The 21,389-nt window shown below is 33.9% G+C and overlaps 2 protein-coding genes across 3 annotated transcripts; both read right to left on the bottom strand.

Moving 5' to 3' along the window:
- Window positions 1-4,544: 4,544 nt before the first annotated feature.
- Window positions 4,545-7,505, bottom strand: LOC112728043 (BAG family molecular chaperone regulator 4). 2 transcript variants are annotated; one of them, XM_025778019.3, is made up of 4 exons: window positions 7,169-7,505; window positions 6,145-6,401; window positions 5,920-6,066; window positions 4,545-5,147 (listed from the first exon to the last, which is right to left on the bottom strand). In XM_025778019.3, exons 1-4 carry the CDS (start codon window positions 7,341-7,343, stop codon window positions 5,049-5,051), a joined length of 678 nt encoding a protein of 225 aa, XP_025633804.1. In that variant the 5' UTR covers window positions 7,344-7,505; the 3' UTR covers window positions 4,545-5,048. The 2 variants fall into 2 exon arrangements, with proteins under 2 accessions (XP_025633804.1, XP_025633803.1); XM_025778018.3 differs by having other exon boundaries at window positions 4,545-5,116.
- Window positions 7,506-12,778: 5,273 nt separating this feature from the next.
- On the bottom strand, window positions 12,779-13,903 carry LOC112730444 (uric acid degradation bifunctional protein TTL-like). Its single transcript, XM_025780529.2, has 4 exons — window positions 13,697-13,903; window positions 13,468-13,569; window positions 13,304-13,373; window positions 12,779-13,098 (listed from the first exon to the last, which is right to left on the bottom strand). Exons 1-4 carry the CDS (start codon window positions 13,901-13,903, stop codon window positions 12,779-12,781), a joined length of 699 nt encoding a protein of 232 aa, XP_025636314.2.
- Window positions 13,904-21,389: the final 7,486 nt, after the last annotated feature.

Below are 21,389 nucleotides of genomic sequence, written 5' to 3'. Positions count from 1 at the left end.
ACTCCCAAATATATACCTAATATTTATTTTTATTTTCTTAAAAAATTATACATCATTCACCAATATTATCACCATCACCACTATCCTCACCCTTAGAATCATCCACCACCATCAGGAATATATTACCGAGTTCATATCTCTAATTAACATAATCACTAATAATCAAATGATACCTAAGTACCGTGTTATATATATTCTGTTTGGAAAAAAAAAACTTTTATTAAAATAATAAAATTTGTAAAATAATAAAATAAAAAATTAATTATTATTAAATTTATAATTTTTATCATGGGTAAATTTCAGAACTTCGATTAAAAATAATTAAACTCTCACTTAACTTTTCCAGAGAACATAATGAGTTGTGTTTTGTGTAAGCGGATGGTAGTTCTTGCAGATAAGCATCTTTCCCTCAATAATTAACTCACCTCTTATATTTCTACAATAATTAATGGGTCCTGTCATAAGATATTTTAAGTTCTTTAATTATGAAAAAATGTTAGGAATTGCTACTTTTTTAGGGATATTAATTAATATTTTAAATCAATATTATAAGATTTAATATTTAAAATTTAAAATTTAAGATATTTTTTAAAAAACAAAAAATTCAACACAACAAGGTGAAACAGCTAAAATTTAAAAAATACAAAGTTACTAGGTAATAAAACAGAAAATTAAACTGTAGTCATTTTCAGTATCGTCATCAACAACTAAAAGGATCAAAATCAACCCACTCTTTGTAGCTCTTAATCGACTTGTTGATAACTTTCGCAATACCTGCTTCTTGATTCCTAAATATCCTATCATTCATTTTCAGCTAAGTATTTTAGATGATAGCATAAAACCCATCAACGGATAATGATCCGATAAGCATCTCTGCTCACCTTTAAGCCGCGTCTTAGAAAACTCTTCAACCCATTCCACGCTAACTAAAACGCGATAAATTCGATTGCACAATTGGCCCCTGAACCAAATAAACCTATGGTCATTCAGTTCTAAATTCACCAGCTCCATATCATGTATCCAACTTCTAAAATCTTCTTCTGCTGCTGTTAATATGCTGACTCTTTTCTTCTCATCCACTGTCACAATCTCATTAAAATTACCCATGTAGCAAATTGGGACTTGACATAACCTAATAAAGATAAAGTTCAACTCTTTCTAGTCAGTTTATCCTCTTTGACATGCGCACCGTACACCAAGCAAAACGTACAATTGAAACTATTATTCGTCAACACTCCTTTCATATACAACCATTTCTCCTCTTTATAACAATTATTCGCCTTAAACATCATGTCGTCCCACATCAACAATAAAACTCCTAAAAGCATCATCCGATCCCACAAATTTTCAACCCATTGCATCAAACTTAGTTTCTTCGTTTCTATCAATCCTAATATGTTTACCTTATTTTTCCTTTTAAAATTTTTCACCATTCCCAACTTTTTGACACCCTATAAACCCCTCACATTCCAACAACGGTAAATAATTTAAGCATTGTATTACACATCTTATTTCGATTTTTAAAGCGACTCTTTCTTACTTTTTTCTTTTGTTTTGTTTGCTTCCTTTTTTATGCATTCCTTTCATTCTGAACTTAAAGAATAACCATAATGTCTTCTCCCTCGTCATAAAGAACAGCTCCTAATTCCACTATCAAATCTCAAGCCACTCTATTTTTAACCAAATAGTCTTCCCAACTTCATCCTTGCTTTTCTAGATTTGGCTCACTGCTTACAGAACCTCCAAAGTCTTCTAAGTTTCTTAAATCCCCTTACTCTTCAAAAAAAATTTCATTCATTATTAAATTTTCAATTCTTACATCTGATTCTTCCACTTCCTAGCTTGAACAGTGTTCATCTTCATATTCCTGTTCAATTTATTTGTGGTGGCACAGATACCATTCAAATTCCTTATCTCCTTTTTAATTACTGTACCAGCCTTAACGAGTATCATGATCATCTTCTCATTAAAATGTGCTCGCATCCTTTTGTTATATTATTCTCTGCACTTTCGACAAACTCTAATCTAGCACAAACTGGTTCAACAATGACTCCTTGAGGTTCTCGTTCTCCATTACACACCATATCAACGTACTTTGTCCAGAACTCCATACAGTCACCAGCAAAATAAGTTATGAAAATATATTTGTAAATCAAATGTGGACTTAAAATGATAAATATTATTAACTATATTGTATTATTTTGTAATTATATATGGATGACATCAAAAATCACAGAGACTTTAAATAAAGAAAAAAATTGTGCTCTTACAATATCAGCCTTCAAACGAAGTACTATTATTAACAAATATCAGTAATAGTGTTCTGGGGATCGGAGAAGGAATTTGAAGGTCTTAAATTGTAAAATGACTAGAACTACGTATAAAAGTATCACGTAATATTTGTTTTCATGCAAATGCTCAATATCTATTAAAGAAATTGCAAAAAAAATAATGTTACATATTTAAATTTTTTATTAAGAGAAGTGCTAAAGAATCAGTAATTTTTGTGATTTGTAGTCATTAAGTAACTATTAATGATGTTTTTAATATTGTGAGATTTCATCTGATGGTGTAGGATTACTCACTCCTCTTTTACTGGTTACATGCTGGTCATAATTTAATAAAATTGTTGGTTTTCTAGATTTTTTTTATTAATTAAGTTCAATCAAGTTGATATAACATAATAAAAATTAGTTATAACTATTATTATTTTAAGTCTTATTATTTAACTTAATTAAACTTAATTTTATAAAAAAATTTAAATATATAATATTATTCTTTTAAAAAAAAAGTGAACCCGTCAACTCAAAATGACATAATTCTTCTGTTGTTGGTTGTTACTATATACACGTTCAGCTTCTGTTTCTGCTATATATACATAATTACATATACGATGTTGTTGATAAGCTCACACTTCCATTAAATTGTCCTAATTCCAACTAGGTTTAACATTTGCTTCCACAACTACTCTTTGTCGTACTTATTTATTCAATTATTTATGTATTTGTTTATTTAGTTTTCTACGATATTCTTCAATTTAACAAGTCACATTTAAATTTTATTTAAAAATTTATTGTTAATTAATAAATTATTGTATACATATTTACTTAAATAAATTAATAAATTAATTATTAAAGTGACTCAAATTAGTTATATATTTGTTTATTTATGTATACTCCTTCTAGTACTTATGGCTGAATGATTGATGGGATGTTATCATTAACTTACTATGATTGTTCGAGTATGTATATATGCAATAATGTTGATCATTATTATTCATATATACGAAAAACATGTTTTTGTTTTATTGAGTTTATATCGAATCCAATCAATGTAATTTTTTGTGGCAGGCATAACAATTTGCTACTTGGATCTTTAAGGACTTGGCTGTCCTATCCTAATGTTTTCTTTAGAATGAAACAAGAAATGATGGGAAATGAAAGAAACAAGAGATAGGCTGTGACACTTGTGATCTTGAAAGTTGAAACCTTATTTATTTGTTTTACTCCTTTGTATGTGGTAAAGATTAGAACCATGTGTGTGCGCGCGTGTTTGTGGTTAAGATTAGAACCAACGAGAATCCTAAGTTTGCATTTGCACTACATCCATGTGGTTCACGAGAAATAACTACTGTTGAATAATGGTCAGTTGGATAAGCACTCAGATATTTTGCAACATGTTTAATTCATGTTTAAAAAATTACGAATGACCACTTTTTGCTTAAAATATGTATAAATTATAGGGAAAAAATTGAGAATAAATCAGGAGTTTGTACATACTCTTTAAACAAATATTAGATATGTTAATTTGATTTTTCCTCGACGTTAAAATTAACGTTAAACAATTACTCAATGATACAAATCAATTAATTATTTATATTAAGAAAAGAAAATTTTGGACAAAGACTCAATTACGAGGACGTGTCAGTCTATTAAAAAAAAAAAAAACAAATTGAGGAACAAGGATTCAAAACTTAGTCTTCTCTAAAAATGTGTTTGCAAGTTTGCGGAGATGATAAGAAAATTCTTCTCAAAAAATTTGACATTGTTCACAAATTTTGAAATTTTGAGACTTTTATTAACCTTTCAAAATTCTCCCAAAGTCTCTATTTTCTAAAATTACAAAACAACTTGCAATATGTAATATACATATTATAATGTATATATACATACACTCATATTTTAAAATAATCAAAGAAATACATATCTACATAATACACTTCAAGCAATTGAGAAATACTGGTTTTCGTTGCAACACATGATAATGGATCAACGTCAATACTACCAGCTTTATCTCACGAAAATTTCTTACATTAACACAAATTTAACCTCATTTAAGATCATTTTAAGCACATGATAAAAGAGTCCTACTAATTTTATTTAAGATAAATTTAAAATGTTCATTAATCCTACTAACTCTTGTGAATTCTTCTCATCTTGGATTGATAAATCCTACCTTTTGAAGGCATTGCAGCTCATAGAGCCATCGAAATAAAATAAAACAAAAACCTGTTACAAGAATAGTTATGTAATAAAAGAAACACCTTTAAATAAAAATGCGTTAAGTCATTAACCATAACAGTGCAGGAATACTATTCAACTAAAAGAATACAATTTAACTTATACACATGTTTAGTTCTAAAACTAAGTAGATGGGGCTCCCATCTCATGTCCAAAATATTATGAAGTCTGCAGAGGATTAAGTGCTATCAGTCTTACCTCTATAAGGAAAAGAATCCTTATGCTACCAGAATTGTTGCCACCTACTTCACAAGCTAACCAGCAATCTTATCTTTGTGCCAAGAAATATACGGCAAACTTAAGAAAGATTGAACCTTGAATAAATAATGAAGCATCAAAGTCCAACCCTATGGTGTTGTATAAACTTTATAATTTAATGTTCCACAGCAACTTATGAGCTAATCGAACCGTTCCCAGTCTTCAGTTACTTTAGTAGAAGATGATGTTGAAGGTGGGGCATTAGAGTTTCCCATTTCGGAGTCAAAGGTCTCCCATTGGGTTGTAACTTTCACACCATTGTCACTGCTGCTAAAAGGGTTGGCATTTCGTGCCTTTAGAGCATCTAGGGTATCGACCAAGCTCTGCACACGACGTACCTGTTGACGGGTGGAAAGGCTTATGTTCAGCCTTTCGTAGGAGTTAACAACAAATATGCTTGATGCAATATTTTTTCTCCCAAAAGCTGCTTTTACACCTCTATGAAGAAATATGTGAAGAGATATACTCTTTTCTCTAAATAATAATAATAATAATAATAATAGAACTAATTAATAAAATAAAGGAAAACAAACTAACAATGATGAATAACATAGGCAAAGATTTCAGATTATAGAGGACAAACAGATTCACAAATAACTCAGATTGTCACAATTGCAACACCTAGAGATTTAAATTTAAAGTAAGGTTTGATTTCTTTTTTGGATGGGAGAAACAAAGTTAGTCACTTTATATTGTTCAAATGAGAGAGGTCAGAAGCTCAAAAACCACCTTCAAAATATGCAAAATGCCATAGTAGTTAGTACTTTTTAAAGAAATATCTACTTGAAATTTCATGAATGATGAAATATTGGCACACATCTATAATCTATTACATATGAACCTTCTCTGACAATGTTTACACTGAGGGATCACTAAGTTTCCTAAGGTCCTTTTTCTATATTATCATATCAGCTTTATAATCCAGTCTAGCAATTTTCAGAGAAAGAAAATTATCACAAGATTGCGTGAACTGCTCTACACATCATGGTGAAAACCAAAAAACATTTCAAATAAAACGAGAAAGATTATTGCCCACAACTAACCAACACAAGAGATTGCACAAAAGATAATTAAAAACCCAACAAAAATAGACCAGGCTATTAACTTTTCAGCTAAGCAATATTATTGTCATCAATACTACCTCAGCTTTTCTCTGCAACTTCGATTCACCTTCAGCCTCAATAGTATCCAGCTTCAGCAATTGCTTCATAAGCAACTCCGTCAACACAAGAAACTCTTTCTCAGAAGCCTTGTTCCCCCCATTAATAGCCGCTTCCAGGGCACTCACCTGAAAAATTAGATTAGTCCATATGATCATTCTTCTGTAAATATTTTTCTACATAGGTTATTTCAAAGATATACTCACCCTATTGGAAAGCTTGTCCACCTCAGCTCTAACTCCAGCAACAGCTTCAGAAGCTTTTGACATCTCATTTTGTTTTCTGGCTTCCTCAAGTTTCTTCTCTTTGCTAGCAGTACCTTCCAAAAGCAAAAGCTTGGACTTGTCCTTCACACCTTCCTGGTGCAAGTGTTGTTTATCATCCTTTTCTATTCCTCTAAAGAAAAGTCGTTGCTGTTCAGGCTCTAAACCAGTTTTATGCACAAGCAATTTCTTGAGATCCCCTGTTATTGAAAAACCAAACAAGACAAGCCATACATCAATGAACAACATCCTTGATGACCAAACTGATATTATAATTCAACGAAAAACTAAACCATTGAATGAGCCAATATTCTCGATGAGCAGACCAATATTAACATGAGTGTTATGTGATTTTACTCTTTTCAAATACAAAATCGATCCGCAAAAAGAAGCGTTTACTTTCGCATCTAAGGCAAACTAAACAATATCATAGATATTTGTTTTCAGTCTATACCAAGTTCCCTACACTACTGCACTTAACGAATTTAGTTCAAGCGAAGTAAGCTACTGCAAAGTTAAAAGCTCTGCCGGTGCCTAATGTTTTTCATATCAACAAGGCTCGAACTTGATCTTTTACTTATCTACTCAAGAAGAAAATGACAAAAAATTGGTAATATTAGATGTATATTTATGTGCCTCTACCTAATAATTAAGCTTCTGGTTCCTGCAACAAATTTAGAATGATTAGAATCCAGCCAGCGCGTAATGCTGATATGGCATCAAAACTTCTGTGACAAAAAAAGAATCTAGAATTCGAACCCTAATTTCATGTATCAAACATTCAAAGCTGCTAAACTTCATACATCTAAAATATTCAGAATATGCACTGGCCAAGCAACACAATACCAACCCTAATTTCACGAAGTCTCAACCAAAAAGCATGGTTTCAGAAAATCAAAATATCAAACTCGCAAAAAAATCAACTATTATCACCCTGAATTGGAAACAGAATAAGAAGAAAAATCACCGAAAGTTGATTGGGCTGGAAGGTGGACCTCGTGGTGAGAGGGACCATGGGAAACGTTGACTTTGATTTCGGGCCCGCCGCCGTCGTCAGGGGTTCCGGCGGTGGCAAGATTTGGGGCGTTGGTGTCCATGGAAAGCGAAGCGGGTGTTTGGCAAAACGCAGAGGAGGGTTGCATTTTGCGATTGAGAGTGGCAGAGTGCGATGAAGTTTGGACTTACGTTTGACCAGACGAACTGCATTACTTCATTAGATATGCAAACCGGACTCCAAAGCAGCCTCTGGTTTATTTTTGGGCCTTTTGTTCTTTTGGGTAACAATCTCTTTTAATTTAATTTTTTAGGGTAAAAAATACAGGATAAGTCACGTGTATAAACTATTTGCAAACCAAAATTACTTGAATTTCCCAAAGTGTAACCCAAAGTGTAAAAGGTTACGTGAAAGTTTCAATTTACATTTTTTATATAAATCGATAATTTTCACTAAATCGAATTTATAGGATTCGAATTACTAGAAATTGTGATTCACATGTAGATCGAAGCCAAAGAATTTGAATTATGCCCTACCATACTAAATCGAATCTATAAAATTCGATTTATATGCTCTATGCTAAATCGAAGCAAAAAGGTTCGATTTACACCCACTTGGTAAATCGAATCTATTGAAGTCGATTTAAAGTGATATGTAGCTTTAGCTTCGATTTACTATGTATCATACTATATGATTAAATCGAACGCAGTTAATTCGATTTATAGAGTCCTAACTATATAAATACGAGCTCAACGTGAATTTTTTTTACCACAGTGAGATTCACAATGGCTAGTTATGAGAATTTTTTAGTTCTTGTGCATTATAGATGGTCTATTAAAAAGAAAACGCGATCAGGAATTAAATTTACTGATAAGGACCCGTTGAGTGTTTTTCTCAAACATTCAACGAGTTTTACTGAGTTTCAGAATACTATACTCCAGAAACTACATCTGCATGGTGTCGAAACGGGTGGAGAAGTTATTTTATAGAATCCCAATTTCTGTGTTACGCGATGATGTGAAGTATGATTTATTTGTTATTAGCAGTGACGAAGATCTGCAAGTTCTATTCTATTGTCGTCGGCAGTTTTCTAAGGTGAGGACTCCAGAGCTGTTAGCGAAGCTTGTGGATGTGGTATCTAGTTCTGGAGGTTCGAATCGGAATCCTCAGTCTTAGGACATCCAGCCTGTTCTAGTTTCATGCTTGTTGGTGCCTCGTCAGCTGTGCCAGTGATTACACCTGGGGCAGTTTTAGTTGCTTCTCCATCCTTTGAATTTAATCAGAACCACAGTGGTAACGCAGGAGTTTGTGAGACTGGACCGTTAGGGGAGGTTGCGATCGCAACACTCGGTTCTCCTGCAATGGTTCCGGTTTTCGGAGAGGGTGGAGTGCCCGATCGAGTTGAGGATGCACTGCATGATGATGATGATGATGATGTGGAGCCCGCCACGATAGCTAATGATAGTGACGATGACATACCACGGACCATTCTAGTTGTGGGTGGCGGAGCATCTAGTTCAGAAACTAATCAGTACTCCCGCACTTCTCAACTCTGGACTTGGATGTCGTGCCACCTCAGGGGAATCTGGAAGTACCTGTTAGTTTCGGGGCCAGAGATACACAAAATACAGGAGTTGTATCTGAATTTTAAGTTGGTCGGCAGTTTCAGGATAAAGAGGAAGTCATATTAAGTGTGAAGACTTATAGCATCCGCCATGGGGTTGAGTGCAAGGTATTGGAATCCGATCATTGGAAGTACTATGACAAGTGCAAGGAGTTTGGCAGCTGGTGCACATGGCTCATTCGGGTTAGCCTCCGCCAGTGCAGAGGCATTTGGGAGGTAAAACGGTACAATGGTCCTCACATTTGTCTACATCAATATCTAGTGATCATAGAATGCTTGATTATCATATCATATCAGCCTTCATACTGTCCATGATTAGAGCTGATGATGCCGTCTCGATCAAGGTATTGCAAAATGCCACGAAAGCACACTTCGAGTTTAGACTGACTTCAAAGTACTCCAATGCACAACACGAGGCCCCTTGTCGCTCAACGTCGGCTGATAACCTGACCATCTGAAGACCAAAACATTTAGTCAAAAATAAAGTAAAATGATAAATTATTAAAAACATGATGCATAATCCAAAAGAGTACCTCGACGCCAACGGCCAATGAAAGACATCAAATCTATCCGGTCGGAAACCAAGGAACCTCCAGAAGATCCATGACTGCAGGAGTTACAATGGACCGACCAACTTGACGACATTCCTGTTTGCCACGCGGCACATGCACCTGTATAACCATGACAGTGTAGCAGACCCCCAGCCATACTGACCCATATCCTCTAGCCTGGCGATGTAGGGTAACCAACGGATGTGAAGGTGTGTACCAGACTTATCCCTGAACAGCTGTGTCGATAAGAGTATCATGATATATGCACGGACATGCCTCCTAACCATCTCATCGTCTGCCCCTCGGAAGCTCACTAAATGTCTCCTACATTCAAGTGCACTTCACTGTGAACTTGTTGATGCAGTTCACAGGAGGCAAAACACCCAACAGCTCCTCAAACCATACCCATGCTGGTGGGCCACCCTCGATATGTTGCTCAAAGTCCGTGAGGCATCCGCTGACATACTGACTGTCGATTGAGAGCCCTAGCTGGTACACTACATCCTGTAGCGTGATCGTGCATCTCCGAACGGCATGTGAAAAGTATGCGTCTCCAGTCACCATCTCTCCATGAATGTGCTCAACAATGGCTCGTCTAATTGAAACCAAGTCTTGTTCAGTCTTGCTAGATGGATAAACCGGCCATCTGTAAGTACGGAATGATCCTATCATCCAATGGCATGCATACTGTGTTGTTGTCTCATACTGGTGATACATCGATGGGACTAGACAATGATAAAAAATTCCTTATCACAATCGTAACAAAACAGTGTTCAATGCATAAAATTCTAAAAATGCTAAACAATGCATGCTCTAATTTTTAAAAAATTGTTAATAATGCCCTACAAAACATTAAATAATTCATGACCCAACTCAAAAAAAAAAAAATTTACTAAAGCATATAGTCTCACGTTTACAGAGGAAATACAAAATGCTAAACCAAGTCTCGTTGAATATAAGACTAATAACTTCAAAAATCTAACATAACCTACAATCTTAGCTAACTAACCTTTTTAGGTACCATCTCAAGTTCTCAAAATCTAACCACCTAATAGCTTACTATTTTTAACAAGCACTTATATTAAAAAAATTAATTTTCTATAGTAAATTTAATTTAAATTGAAGTGTTCAAATTTAATTTTCAGAGCTTTTGTGTAATTATGAAGTGTTCAAATTGAAGTCTTTCTATTCTTCTAAACTTTTCCTATTTATAGAACACAATAGTGGATTGCGGAATGCTTCTCTTTTTTCACGAATTTAACTTTTTCTTTTTCTTTGGACTCTACAGCCCATGACCTTGCCTTGACTATGAAGGACCTTGTTTACCAAGTTATACATCCTACGTCTTTTTTTTTACCTTAGTCACCAAGTATTTACCCCACATTCTTTATTTATCATGTGTCAAGGTATTTCAACGTTTTAATCCTCATGGTCAAAGGTTATCAAATATCAAAATTTTATACTAACAATAACATTCTTTACATTATCAATATATCAAGTTATTTTAATCAATTATCTTAATTACAAAAGCACAATGGAAGTTTGTATTTGTCAACTAAGGAAAATTGTACTCCGACTAAATAGTAAGAAAACAAAAAAAAAGACAAAAAATTATTGTGTACTTCTAACTAACATTGATACAAATGATTTACAAACTTTTAGGTTTCAAAACTTTACCTGGTCCATAATCCTACAAAAGTAAAATAGTTACTGTGAGTCGATTTGTGATTTATCTTTGTTAGTGCAAAATTTTGACCTATTGTAAAATTCGACTATGATAGAATTAGGTATCGACTGTCTCATATGAATTGAGTTAAAAGGATCACAGTCAAAACTGGTTGATCGCACCTGGCAAACTTCAAAGAAATGAGGACTTGATCATAAGAAAACAGAATGTCGATTATGAGATGAGTCGAGTCGAGAAGGACCTAGGTTGAAATTTTATAAATCGCACGTCGCTTTATCTGGAGCATTATACAAAACGTGGGGTTTGAAGACCAAGGTAAAAGCAAAGACATGGGGTATCAACCTTAGAGAACAAAATCCTTTGCATGCAGTCAAGACAAAGTCATGGGTAGAGAAAGCCTGAAAAAAAGAAAGAAGTTAGATCGTGTCAAGAAAGGAGCACTCTGCAGTCCACTCTTTATAGTTTATAAATAAGAAAAGTTTAGAAGAGTTAGATGATTTCAATTTGAACATTTCACCATGACACAAAATCCTGCAAATTTTCAGTCACACTAATACAATGGAAGCAAATGAAGTGCAAATACACATGAGTGTCTAGAGTCCACTTTTATTTTATTTTCCTTTGTTTTCTTATTCCTCTTAATTTATTTCTTTTCGTTTATTTATTTTGTGTATTTTATTTTTACTTATTTTTTTAAATATTTTATTTTTTTTCAATTCCAATTTTACTTTCTTATCTATTTAAAGTTTTCGTTTATTTTATATTTTTTATTGTAATTCTTTATATTATTTGCTACGGTTTAATATCATTGAACATTTTATTGACATAAACACTAAGTAATTTTTAGATTGAGTCCACCCTTTTTCAGAAAAGTCGTATTTGTTCTCCGAATGGAGATCTTGATATGAATTTGATTCAATATCCTGTCGAAATTATCAAAAATCAAGTGAAATAATTAAATAAAAAAACTCATTTATATTTTCTTTTTGTCCACGCCACCCATCTCACTTCTAAGAATTTCTAATAATAGATTATTAGATACGTCAACCCAAGGGCGGAGCCACATACACTACAAGAAAATCGGCAGATAGCAGCAGATCAACTACTGCTAAATAGAATTTGCCAGCGGTGCTTGTGGCGGTTTTAGGAGACGCTACCAAATGATCTCATTTTGCAGCGGTTTTTCGGTCACCGCTGCAAAATGTACCCGTTTTGCAGCGGTTCTTGTGGCGATTTTAGGAGACGCTACCAAATAATTTTATTTTGCAGCGATTTTTCTATAACCGCCGCAAAATGTAAAGTTGTTGAATACATTGATACTCATTTTGCATCGGTTTTTGTCTAACCGCTGTAATATTATTTTTAACTTGAAATTTTTTTTTTGTATAAACATAATTGCCTTCTTAAAACTATTCTAGTCCTCGCTATTTTTTTTTTACTGAAAAAATATGTTTCAAATACTGCAACTTAATGCATTAAATAAATTTTCATTTTTGTGTTACATAAAAAAGAATTCATTAATTAAAAAAATATTTATAAATGAATAACTAAAAATAAATTTACGAATAAGGTTTTTTCTTGGATTATCAACCATTTTGAGTTTGTATTCAACCATAAATTGTAACATAAAAATCAAGTGAATGTCTGAATTCATAAACTCAAAACAAAGTTCAATGGAGCATAAAAATCAAAATTACTAAAGTATACCAACAAGTTTTGATTCATAATTTCTCATCAACATCGTATTGACCTGGCCAGAAATACTCTGTCAGAAATCCACTGCAGTGACGTGATAACGGATCTGATAAGTCATCTCCAAACCATGGCAACTTGTTTAGATCGAAACCCCTTTTTGCAGCACGTACGACATCTTCTCTATGTTGGGTGTTTAAAGTTTCATTGTCTTCTGGAACCTTATTGAGCTCAACATCCTTGGAGATGTCATATGCACCGGAGGAGATAGCATCTAAATCGTCTTCTGAATCAGTGTCTGCTCCATCTAGAGTGTCAGCAACTATTTTGCCTGAATATTCAGCTGACACTGAATACATGAACATGCAACCAACAACATATAAATCTACTTAAAAGATACTGATAACTTCCAGGTCATTACCTAGTTATTAAGGAAAAAATTGCGGAATTATGGAAATAGGACTTTCAAAATTAACAAATACAAAATTAACTATTACCATCTCCTTCATCGGTAGTTTAGACAGATTTCTTGGAAAGAAGCTCTCTAATAGTACGTTCTATATACTTCAATTCCTCTGTTGAAGCAATCTCCAACTCAATACCATGTGAGTTATTAAAGCGAATCTGCACCATAATAAAATGTATAGTTGATGGTCTTTTTTGTAAAGCATATTGTGTCTTTGTAATTCACTTTCTATGCTAGAAATTTATTTCTAACCTTTAATTCAGCAAGTATGTCTTCAGATGTCCTACCAGCTACAAATGTCACAAAAACATAGCCAAATTTCTCCTCGTACCTTAATCCCCATTCATGAAGGTCCTACAAATTTTAGCATGAACGGAACAACTATCATTGGTTAAATGTTGTACGAATATATCAAAGTAAAATACTTATTAATCAAATAATGTTTAACTCAAGTGTTTAAGAGTACGGCTAATGAACAGACCTGCACAGTAGCTTCGTTCGCTGTTTTCAAGTATTCATTAGAATAAGATCGTCCTGATATAGCCTCCAACCAAGACCTAACATTCAACTTACGGTACCATATGTCTCTAGCAACCGTAATTGCATGTTCCAATGAAGAGAATGGAGAGGCCATAGCCATTTCATTAGCGAATGTTGTGCCTGCACAGCATGATGAGAAATCCTCCATTTTCATTACTCCTGTTACAACACCTTTTTAGCATTAAATATATTTGTCAATGATAACAATATCGTAATTTAGGATAATTTACTCGATATCATAATTTTCTTTATTGGAGGTTAAGAACAATAACAATGATGATGAGAACAACAAAGCCTTGAAAACTAACTTTTAAAAGCAAAAATCGTTGGAAAAAATGAGGAACTAGTGGTATTCATGAAAATCAACTTAAAATGATATCTTAATTCAAATACGAAAACACAGATAGTAATGTAACCAGCAAACTACGTACATCATAAACACTGTTAAACTTATCAACCACACACAGATACTCTAAAAATGATGTACATGTTTAGCCATATTTTCATTATGCCACATAATCGATGTTATCAGAAACATCTACTACTGGGTCTTCTAAATCATCATCCCTTGTCAACTGTAAATCACTGATGTCGCCTGCTGCTGACATGTTCAACCCGGGCTGAGGAGAAAAAGCAGCTTTAACATCTTCATTCTCTCCTCCCATATCATACAAGTCTCGTGGTTTTACATGAACCACTACACTCCAGTATTGATCTACTTCATCACGTACATAGTACACGGGATGAGCTTCTAATGCTAATATGTACGGTTCATCCTCTTCTCGATCACCAGTGTAAATTGGACGAGCAAAATTAACACTGGTAAGGCCCAGATGGTCTTGTTTGATTCTTCTGCTCGTAGTTGTATCAGCCTAAATACATTTGAACAAAACTACTGTGAAATAGCAACTATAGTTCAGTTCGATTATGTCCACAATTTTTCCATAATATGGAACACTACCAATAGCCACTCTGTTGTCACGCATGCTGGCATAACTTCTTGTATTGGATGAGACATAAAATTCACTATTTTGTGTTTTCAGCCTGTCTTCCTTTGTGATAGTTCTAAACTTGTACCCATTGACGTTGTATGCCCCAAAACGTCTTGCCTGAAGCATGGGACCACATGCCAACAACTTCATTTCTTTCGAATGTACAGTACTGTCCATTGGAACCTAGCACCATAAATTAGAGTTTGTTCGTATAAAAAATTGGAATTCATAATTTATAATTCTAGGGCACAAATAAGTTGGTCAGGTTAAATTTCTACGAACCTCACGCTTGAACCGGCGAGGAAATTCTGCATGCACAGCACGGTCTATCTTAGATTGCAACCTTGTTTGATCCCGTAATTTTTGCTTGGTTTCTGACCTAAATATACTTTATGACATAACAAGAAATTAGTCCAATGACTGAGTGTTTGAAATTGGTTATAATCGTGCTTAATGATTACATGTGCATACTTACTCAATAAATAGAGCGACGACCTCGCAATTGACTAGCACATGATGATGTGTCTGATCTCTTTCCATTGGGGTCAGTACAAAATGTGATACAGCCCCTGAAGCTTTTCCAATTTCTGGGAACATAGTACATCCTGTATTATTTGTAACATCAACAGGTCGATCGTCAACTCGCGCTGGTCGGTTGATTCTAGTCTCAATATTATCCAAATATCTGGAGCAAAATGTCAAAATCTCCTTGGATAAATAGCCCTCCGCAATTGAGCCTTCTGCTTGTGCCCTGTTACACACGTATTGCTTCAATCGTCCTAAGTACCTTTTGCATAAATACGACATAACGTTTAGTATATACGTAACAAATTTGAAAAAAATGACTTGAATGCATTTAGTAGCAAGCTAACCTTTCTATTGGATACATCCACCGATAATGTACTGGGCCACCAAGTTTTATTTCATCAACGAGATGCACCGTAAGGTGAACCATGACAATGAAGAAGGATGGAGGAAAAATTATTTCCATCTGATACAGAGTTTGCACAACATAATTCTGAAGGGCACCAAGCTGCATAGGATTTACAGCTTTTCCACAGAGTTCTCAGAAAAATGAGAACATATTCGCAATCATATTCGATACCAGACTTGGCAATGCATTCTTCACCAAAATTGGAAGTAATTGTTCCATTAGAATGTGGCAGTCGTGACTCTTCAACCCATACAACTTGCGCTGCCGGATGTCAACACAACGAGCAATATTGCTCGAGTAACCAACTGGAAATACCACATTCTGTAGAGTCTTCAAGAATACATCCTTCTGTGGATTCGACATTGTGAAGATTGCTGAAAGATATTTACCACCTTCGTCCGGCCACAATGCAGGCCTTATGCCCATGTTTTGTAAATCTTTGCGAGCCTTAAGATTATCTTTTGATTTGACGCTATCATTTAAGATAGTGAAGACCACATTGTCACAAATGTTCTTCTCTATATGCATCACGTCAAGGTTATGACGCAACATGTGATCCTTCCAGTACGGGAGTTCAAAGAACACACTCCTCTTTTTCCAATACGAGTCATCTTGATCTGCATCTTCACCAATGCGTCTTCTTTTGGCTGTCAGAGTTGAGTTCTTCCCAAACGATACTTGCATGTTACACTGCTGCCTTAAGACATCTGCTCTAGAATACTTCTTCGGTGGATCTCTGCTTTCAACTTGTCCGTCAAATCTAATCCGGTCTACTCTATATTTATGGCCCTAATTCAAGAAGCGGCGATGGCCCGTGTAACACCATTTTCGACTGAATGTTAGTCGCTGAGCCTTAGCGTCCACGTTACACGTGGGACAAGCTAACCCACTGTACATGTTCCACCCAGATAAATTTTCCAACCCGGGAAAATCGCTAATAGTCCACATTAGCGCCGCACGCATCTTGAAAGTGGTCCCCTTATTAGCATCATAAGTTTCAATGCCATCCCAGAGTTGCTTCAACTCATCCACCAGGGGCTCCAAATAAACATCGATGTCGTTACCCGGCATTTTAGGACCGGAAATAATCATAGAGAGTATAAAAGATGCATGTTTCATGCATAACCAGGGAGAAAGATTGTACGGAATAAGAATCACAGGCCAAACGGAATACGTGGTACTCATATTTCTGAAAGGATTAAAACCGTCACTTGCTAAAGCTAAGCGAACACTGCGAGCATCGTTAGAAAAATCAGGATACTTTGCATCAAAGTCTTTCCATGCTTCAGCGTCCCTTGGATGCCTCAAGTACCCATCGTTGTTATCTGCCTCTTTATGCCATAACATGTCAGATGAAGTTTTGCTACTCATGAATAACCGTTGCAGTCGTGGTATAAGAGGAAAGTAACTGAGAGTCTTCGCTGGGAGAGGCTTTCCGTTTTTCCTGACAGGTATTTTGAGTTTCGTAACGGAACCCTTTCGCGTCTTTTGCTTCCATCGTGAAGTCCCACACTGCTTGCATCTGGTCGCATCCTCATCCTCACCCCAATACAACATGCAATCATTCGGGCATGCATCTACCTTTTTGTACTCAATCCCCAACTTTCGGATAGTTTTCTTGGCTTCATACAAAGTGAACGGGAATTTGACTTGCTCAAATGCATCCCGCAATAAGTCCAAAATCATCGACATAGCCTTGTCACTCACACCACACATACACTTAATGTGATAAAGCTTCATTAGGAAAGACAATTTTGAGTATTTCGAGCAGCCGGGATATAATTTCTCCGCTCCATCCGCAAGAAGATCGGTAAAATCCTGTGCTTCGCGACTTGGACCATCGTATAAGTACGGCAACTCTATATCATCATCTTCTACAGGATCCGCTGTTGTGGTCTCCTCACTTCCAGGAGGCATTGTGAAGTTAAATGCCTCGTGCACCATTTGAAGATATAGATTCACCTTGGGTGTAGGTTTCTCAACTATCGGTTTGCAAGTAGAGTTCTCCTCAGCTGGTTTCTCACCATGACGCAACCACAAAGTATAACCAGCGAGAAAGGGCTTTATCAACAGGTGGTCTTACGCATCCTCTCTTGTTTGCATAAATTGAAACCCACATTGAGGGCATGGACACTTTATCATGTTATCCGACGATGCATTCGCAAATGCAAAGTCTAGGAACTTATTAAGTCCTCGTCTATATTCTATGCTATCTCGTGGCTTAAGAATCCAGGTTTTGTCCATATCTATTATACAACAAATATATGGTTTAATAATTAATGTGATACAACTTTTTCATCACTAAAATAATGTTACGTATCTTACTGTATTCATTCCGCATGATATAAGAAATACCGTTCTAAAAACATAAAATGCATGGTAAAATACGTGTGCAACTACGAACATTAAAATTTATACTAAAATGTGCAGTAAAGGTAGAATATAAAACTAATATAGAACAAAAAATATGCCTCATAACCACAATTATAATACGACGATAAAATTTACGCCAATTACTTTTTGGCAAAAAATAACAAGATTCATTTTTACATATAATAGTCATTCATATAAGTTCATTCATGGAGTACCTTACGAAAATTTTTTGTCCGTAAAACACTCCTCCTATAAACCTTTTTATAGGAGGGAATTCAAAATTTCTGTACTCTTATTTATATTCAAGGTTTATTTTTATGTTTTATTTTAGGTATGTTAATAAAAAATGTTAGAATTAGTTTTAATTTTTTTGTATTTTCTAGAGCTATTTTTTCCTAGCTTTCTTAGAGGGGGCGAATAATGGCCTCGGCCCCCCTCGAATTTTAAAAAAACTATACTTATAAACGAGATATGTATTTTAGGAATAAAAAATATTACATAATTTAATAGTTTTATATGTAATTTTATTATCTTAACAGTTTAGTTCACTAATATTTTTTACTTAACTAACTTAATATCTTTGTACTTTTCAAATTAGTTTTTATAAAATAATCTGTATTTATTTTTAAAAACATCATTTATTTTTTTATAATACTATATTTAATGTTTATATTATTATATTCAAAATGTCTTACGTGTGTGTATATATATATATATTTATATATATTTCAAAAACTAACTCTAATAACTATATGTTAACTATTTTTATGGAATGAAAAAATTTATCTAAAGTTTGGCCCTGCATATTAAACTTTCTGGATCCGTTCCTATATATGGTATTAACTGATTAAAGAGAACATAAAAAGAGATTAAAAAATATGAAGTAACTTCTATAATAATAAATTCTTTAATAATATGTATAATAAAAAATGCTTTAAAATGATGTAACTCACCAGAAATTTTTTCTGGTATAAATTACAAATCATCAATAAAGTGACTACTAATTAGTACTCAGCGAAGGAATACATCAAAGCCATAAAAAACGAGTCAAACTATTTTAATTACGTCGTACAATTTTTATAAACTAGGATTAATATTTATAATTAAATAATGAATAAGCTAAATATTAATTCAATATGTCAAATAATAACGATATTCATTAATAAATGATCATTTCTTAAAATTAAATAATCAAGACACCCATTGAGAATATTATTATGACAAACCAATAAGGGAACTAATAAATCCAAGATACTCCAAATAGTACAACATATACACATAACTCATTACACACCTTATGTTTGTAGGTCAAAGATGCAAAAAAAAAATAATCTGAAATGTGTATCAAATAAAAGTAAAAGAGTTAGTAAACCAAAAATTACGTCCAAAAAATTATTCTCTTCATCCAAACATTTCCAAAAAATTTTATCATAAAATATAATATAAGATAATTATATTCTAAACTAATAATTAAGAAATAGTTTATCCGTAATAACATATATCACGTACAACATACTTAAAAATAAAAAAAAAAAAGAGATCAACAATATAAAAGGTACACAAAACTAATTTATTGTTTTTCCTATATAGAACATGATTAATCGAAAAATTATATGTTGAAACCATCATTAAAATTTTTAGTATAACATATTTATAAACATTAGCTAAACAAACAAAAATTACCTTTGGCATAATCAAACAGACTTATTTTCTTTTTTATTGTTTGCTTAAGTGTAGTCGGTTGATTAAGAAAAAATTGGATATTTTAAAAATCGAAATTAAACCGATGAACCGGCCAAGATCCGGTTCGGGCAAACCGAACAATGACCTGGCCGGCTTTTTGAAGCAACATCACAAAATCCTCCGTTTCAGCCCACAATTAACCCTAATTAGAACCCACTCCAAGAGAAATGAAGAGATGTTGCTTCTAAAGTTCAGAGCACCGCCCTCACGCGAAGGTTTCCATCGAATCTCCTCAAGCGCGTCGCCCTTCACCTGCGGCCAGCCATCTCCGCGTGCCGCCGCCGTTGGTCCTCAAGTCGCTCCCTTTCCCTCCGTCGCAACCCTCCTTCCCTTCCATTAAGCAGCCATTGTGGTCACCGCAAAGCCTCCCTCGCGCACCCAAGCTGTCGCAAGCTCTGTTCGATTCTCGGTCTAAAGGTGCTCCAATACTGCTACTTGCCTTGGTCACTCGGTGGCTCTGTCTCCCCTCCATCAATGTTGACATTTGGTCGAGCTTCCAGGTATTTTTCTTTATTTATTTAACTGAATATGCATGCTTTTTTTAACTGATTTTTGTTTGTTTATTTAACTCAATATTCATGCTCTTTTATTTTTAGTTTTAATGTTTATGAAAATCTATTTTAGTTATACCCTAAGTCTGGTTCCTTGTTATACCATGTTTGTAGTTTGGTTTCAATTAAACAAAATAAATAAAGTCGTTAGGCTTGTGCAGTCAACAATTTCTTACTGATATCTAAATGGATAATATTAGATAAATTAGTCCATAATAAATAAATTAGTTCACTGTCTCTTCAAATTATTATTATGTTTTGGATGAACGAAACATGAAAGCTTAATCGGTGGCTTTCAGTTTTATAATGCTAGAAGCTATGTACGAAGACAAATCATATGATGATGATTATGGTATTTGTAATTGATGACTATAAATTTTCATAATACTTCAAAAATCAGCTTAAAATCAAAGTTATAATTTTATACTATGTAAAACTATTTTGATTTGTGAAAATCATTTTGAGCCCCTACTTAATTTATTGTGTTTTATTTGAGTCCCCTACTTAATCTATTAATGAGATTTTTACTTACTTGAAAAATTAAGAACATAAAAAACTTGAGTTTAAAAATTGGAGAAGAGATTAGTATCTAACACTGAAAAAGGTGGTACCTGGATGAATGTGTAGTTGGAAATATTCTGAAACTCACAGAAGACTGGTGTTGGCTCCTAACATTTGAAAAGAAGAAGAGTGGAGATTTTTGAGTTTAGAATTATATGGGATGAAATATGTTATTATATAGACATCTTTGTACCTTTAAAATATAACTAATAATCAAATTTGTTTTGAAGATAAGAAAAAAAAAATCAAATTTGCCATCATTGACCGGATTTACAGTCACTCTTTTAACAGAAAGCATTTGTTCAGATACAAATAATTAATTAAAAGGATAAATTAATTATATAAAAGATTAAATTTATTAGAAGTAGAAACGTGTTACTCAAATCAGATAAATTAAAAATTTAAATTTGAAATCAAATTAGGTAGTTAAGTAAACGGCGAAAATCTGATTCAGATGAAGTTGTTAGGATTTCAAAAAAT

The sequence above is a fragment of the Arachis hypogaea genome, chromosome 12, assembly GCF_003086295.3.
Source record: "Arachis hypogaea cultivar Tifrunner chromosome 12, arahy.Tifrunner.gnm2.J5K5, whole genome shotgun sequence".
NCBI classification, from domain to species: Eukaryota; Viridiplantae; Streptophyta; class Magnoliopsida; order Fabales; family Fabaceae; genus Arachis; species Arachis hypogaea.
The sequence above is the reverse complement of the archived record's forward strand: the minus strand, read 5'-3'. Positions and strand labels throughout refer to the sequence as shown.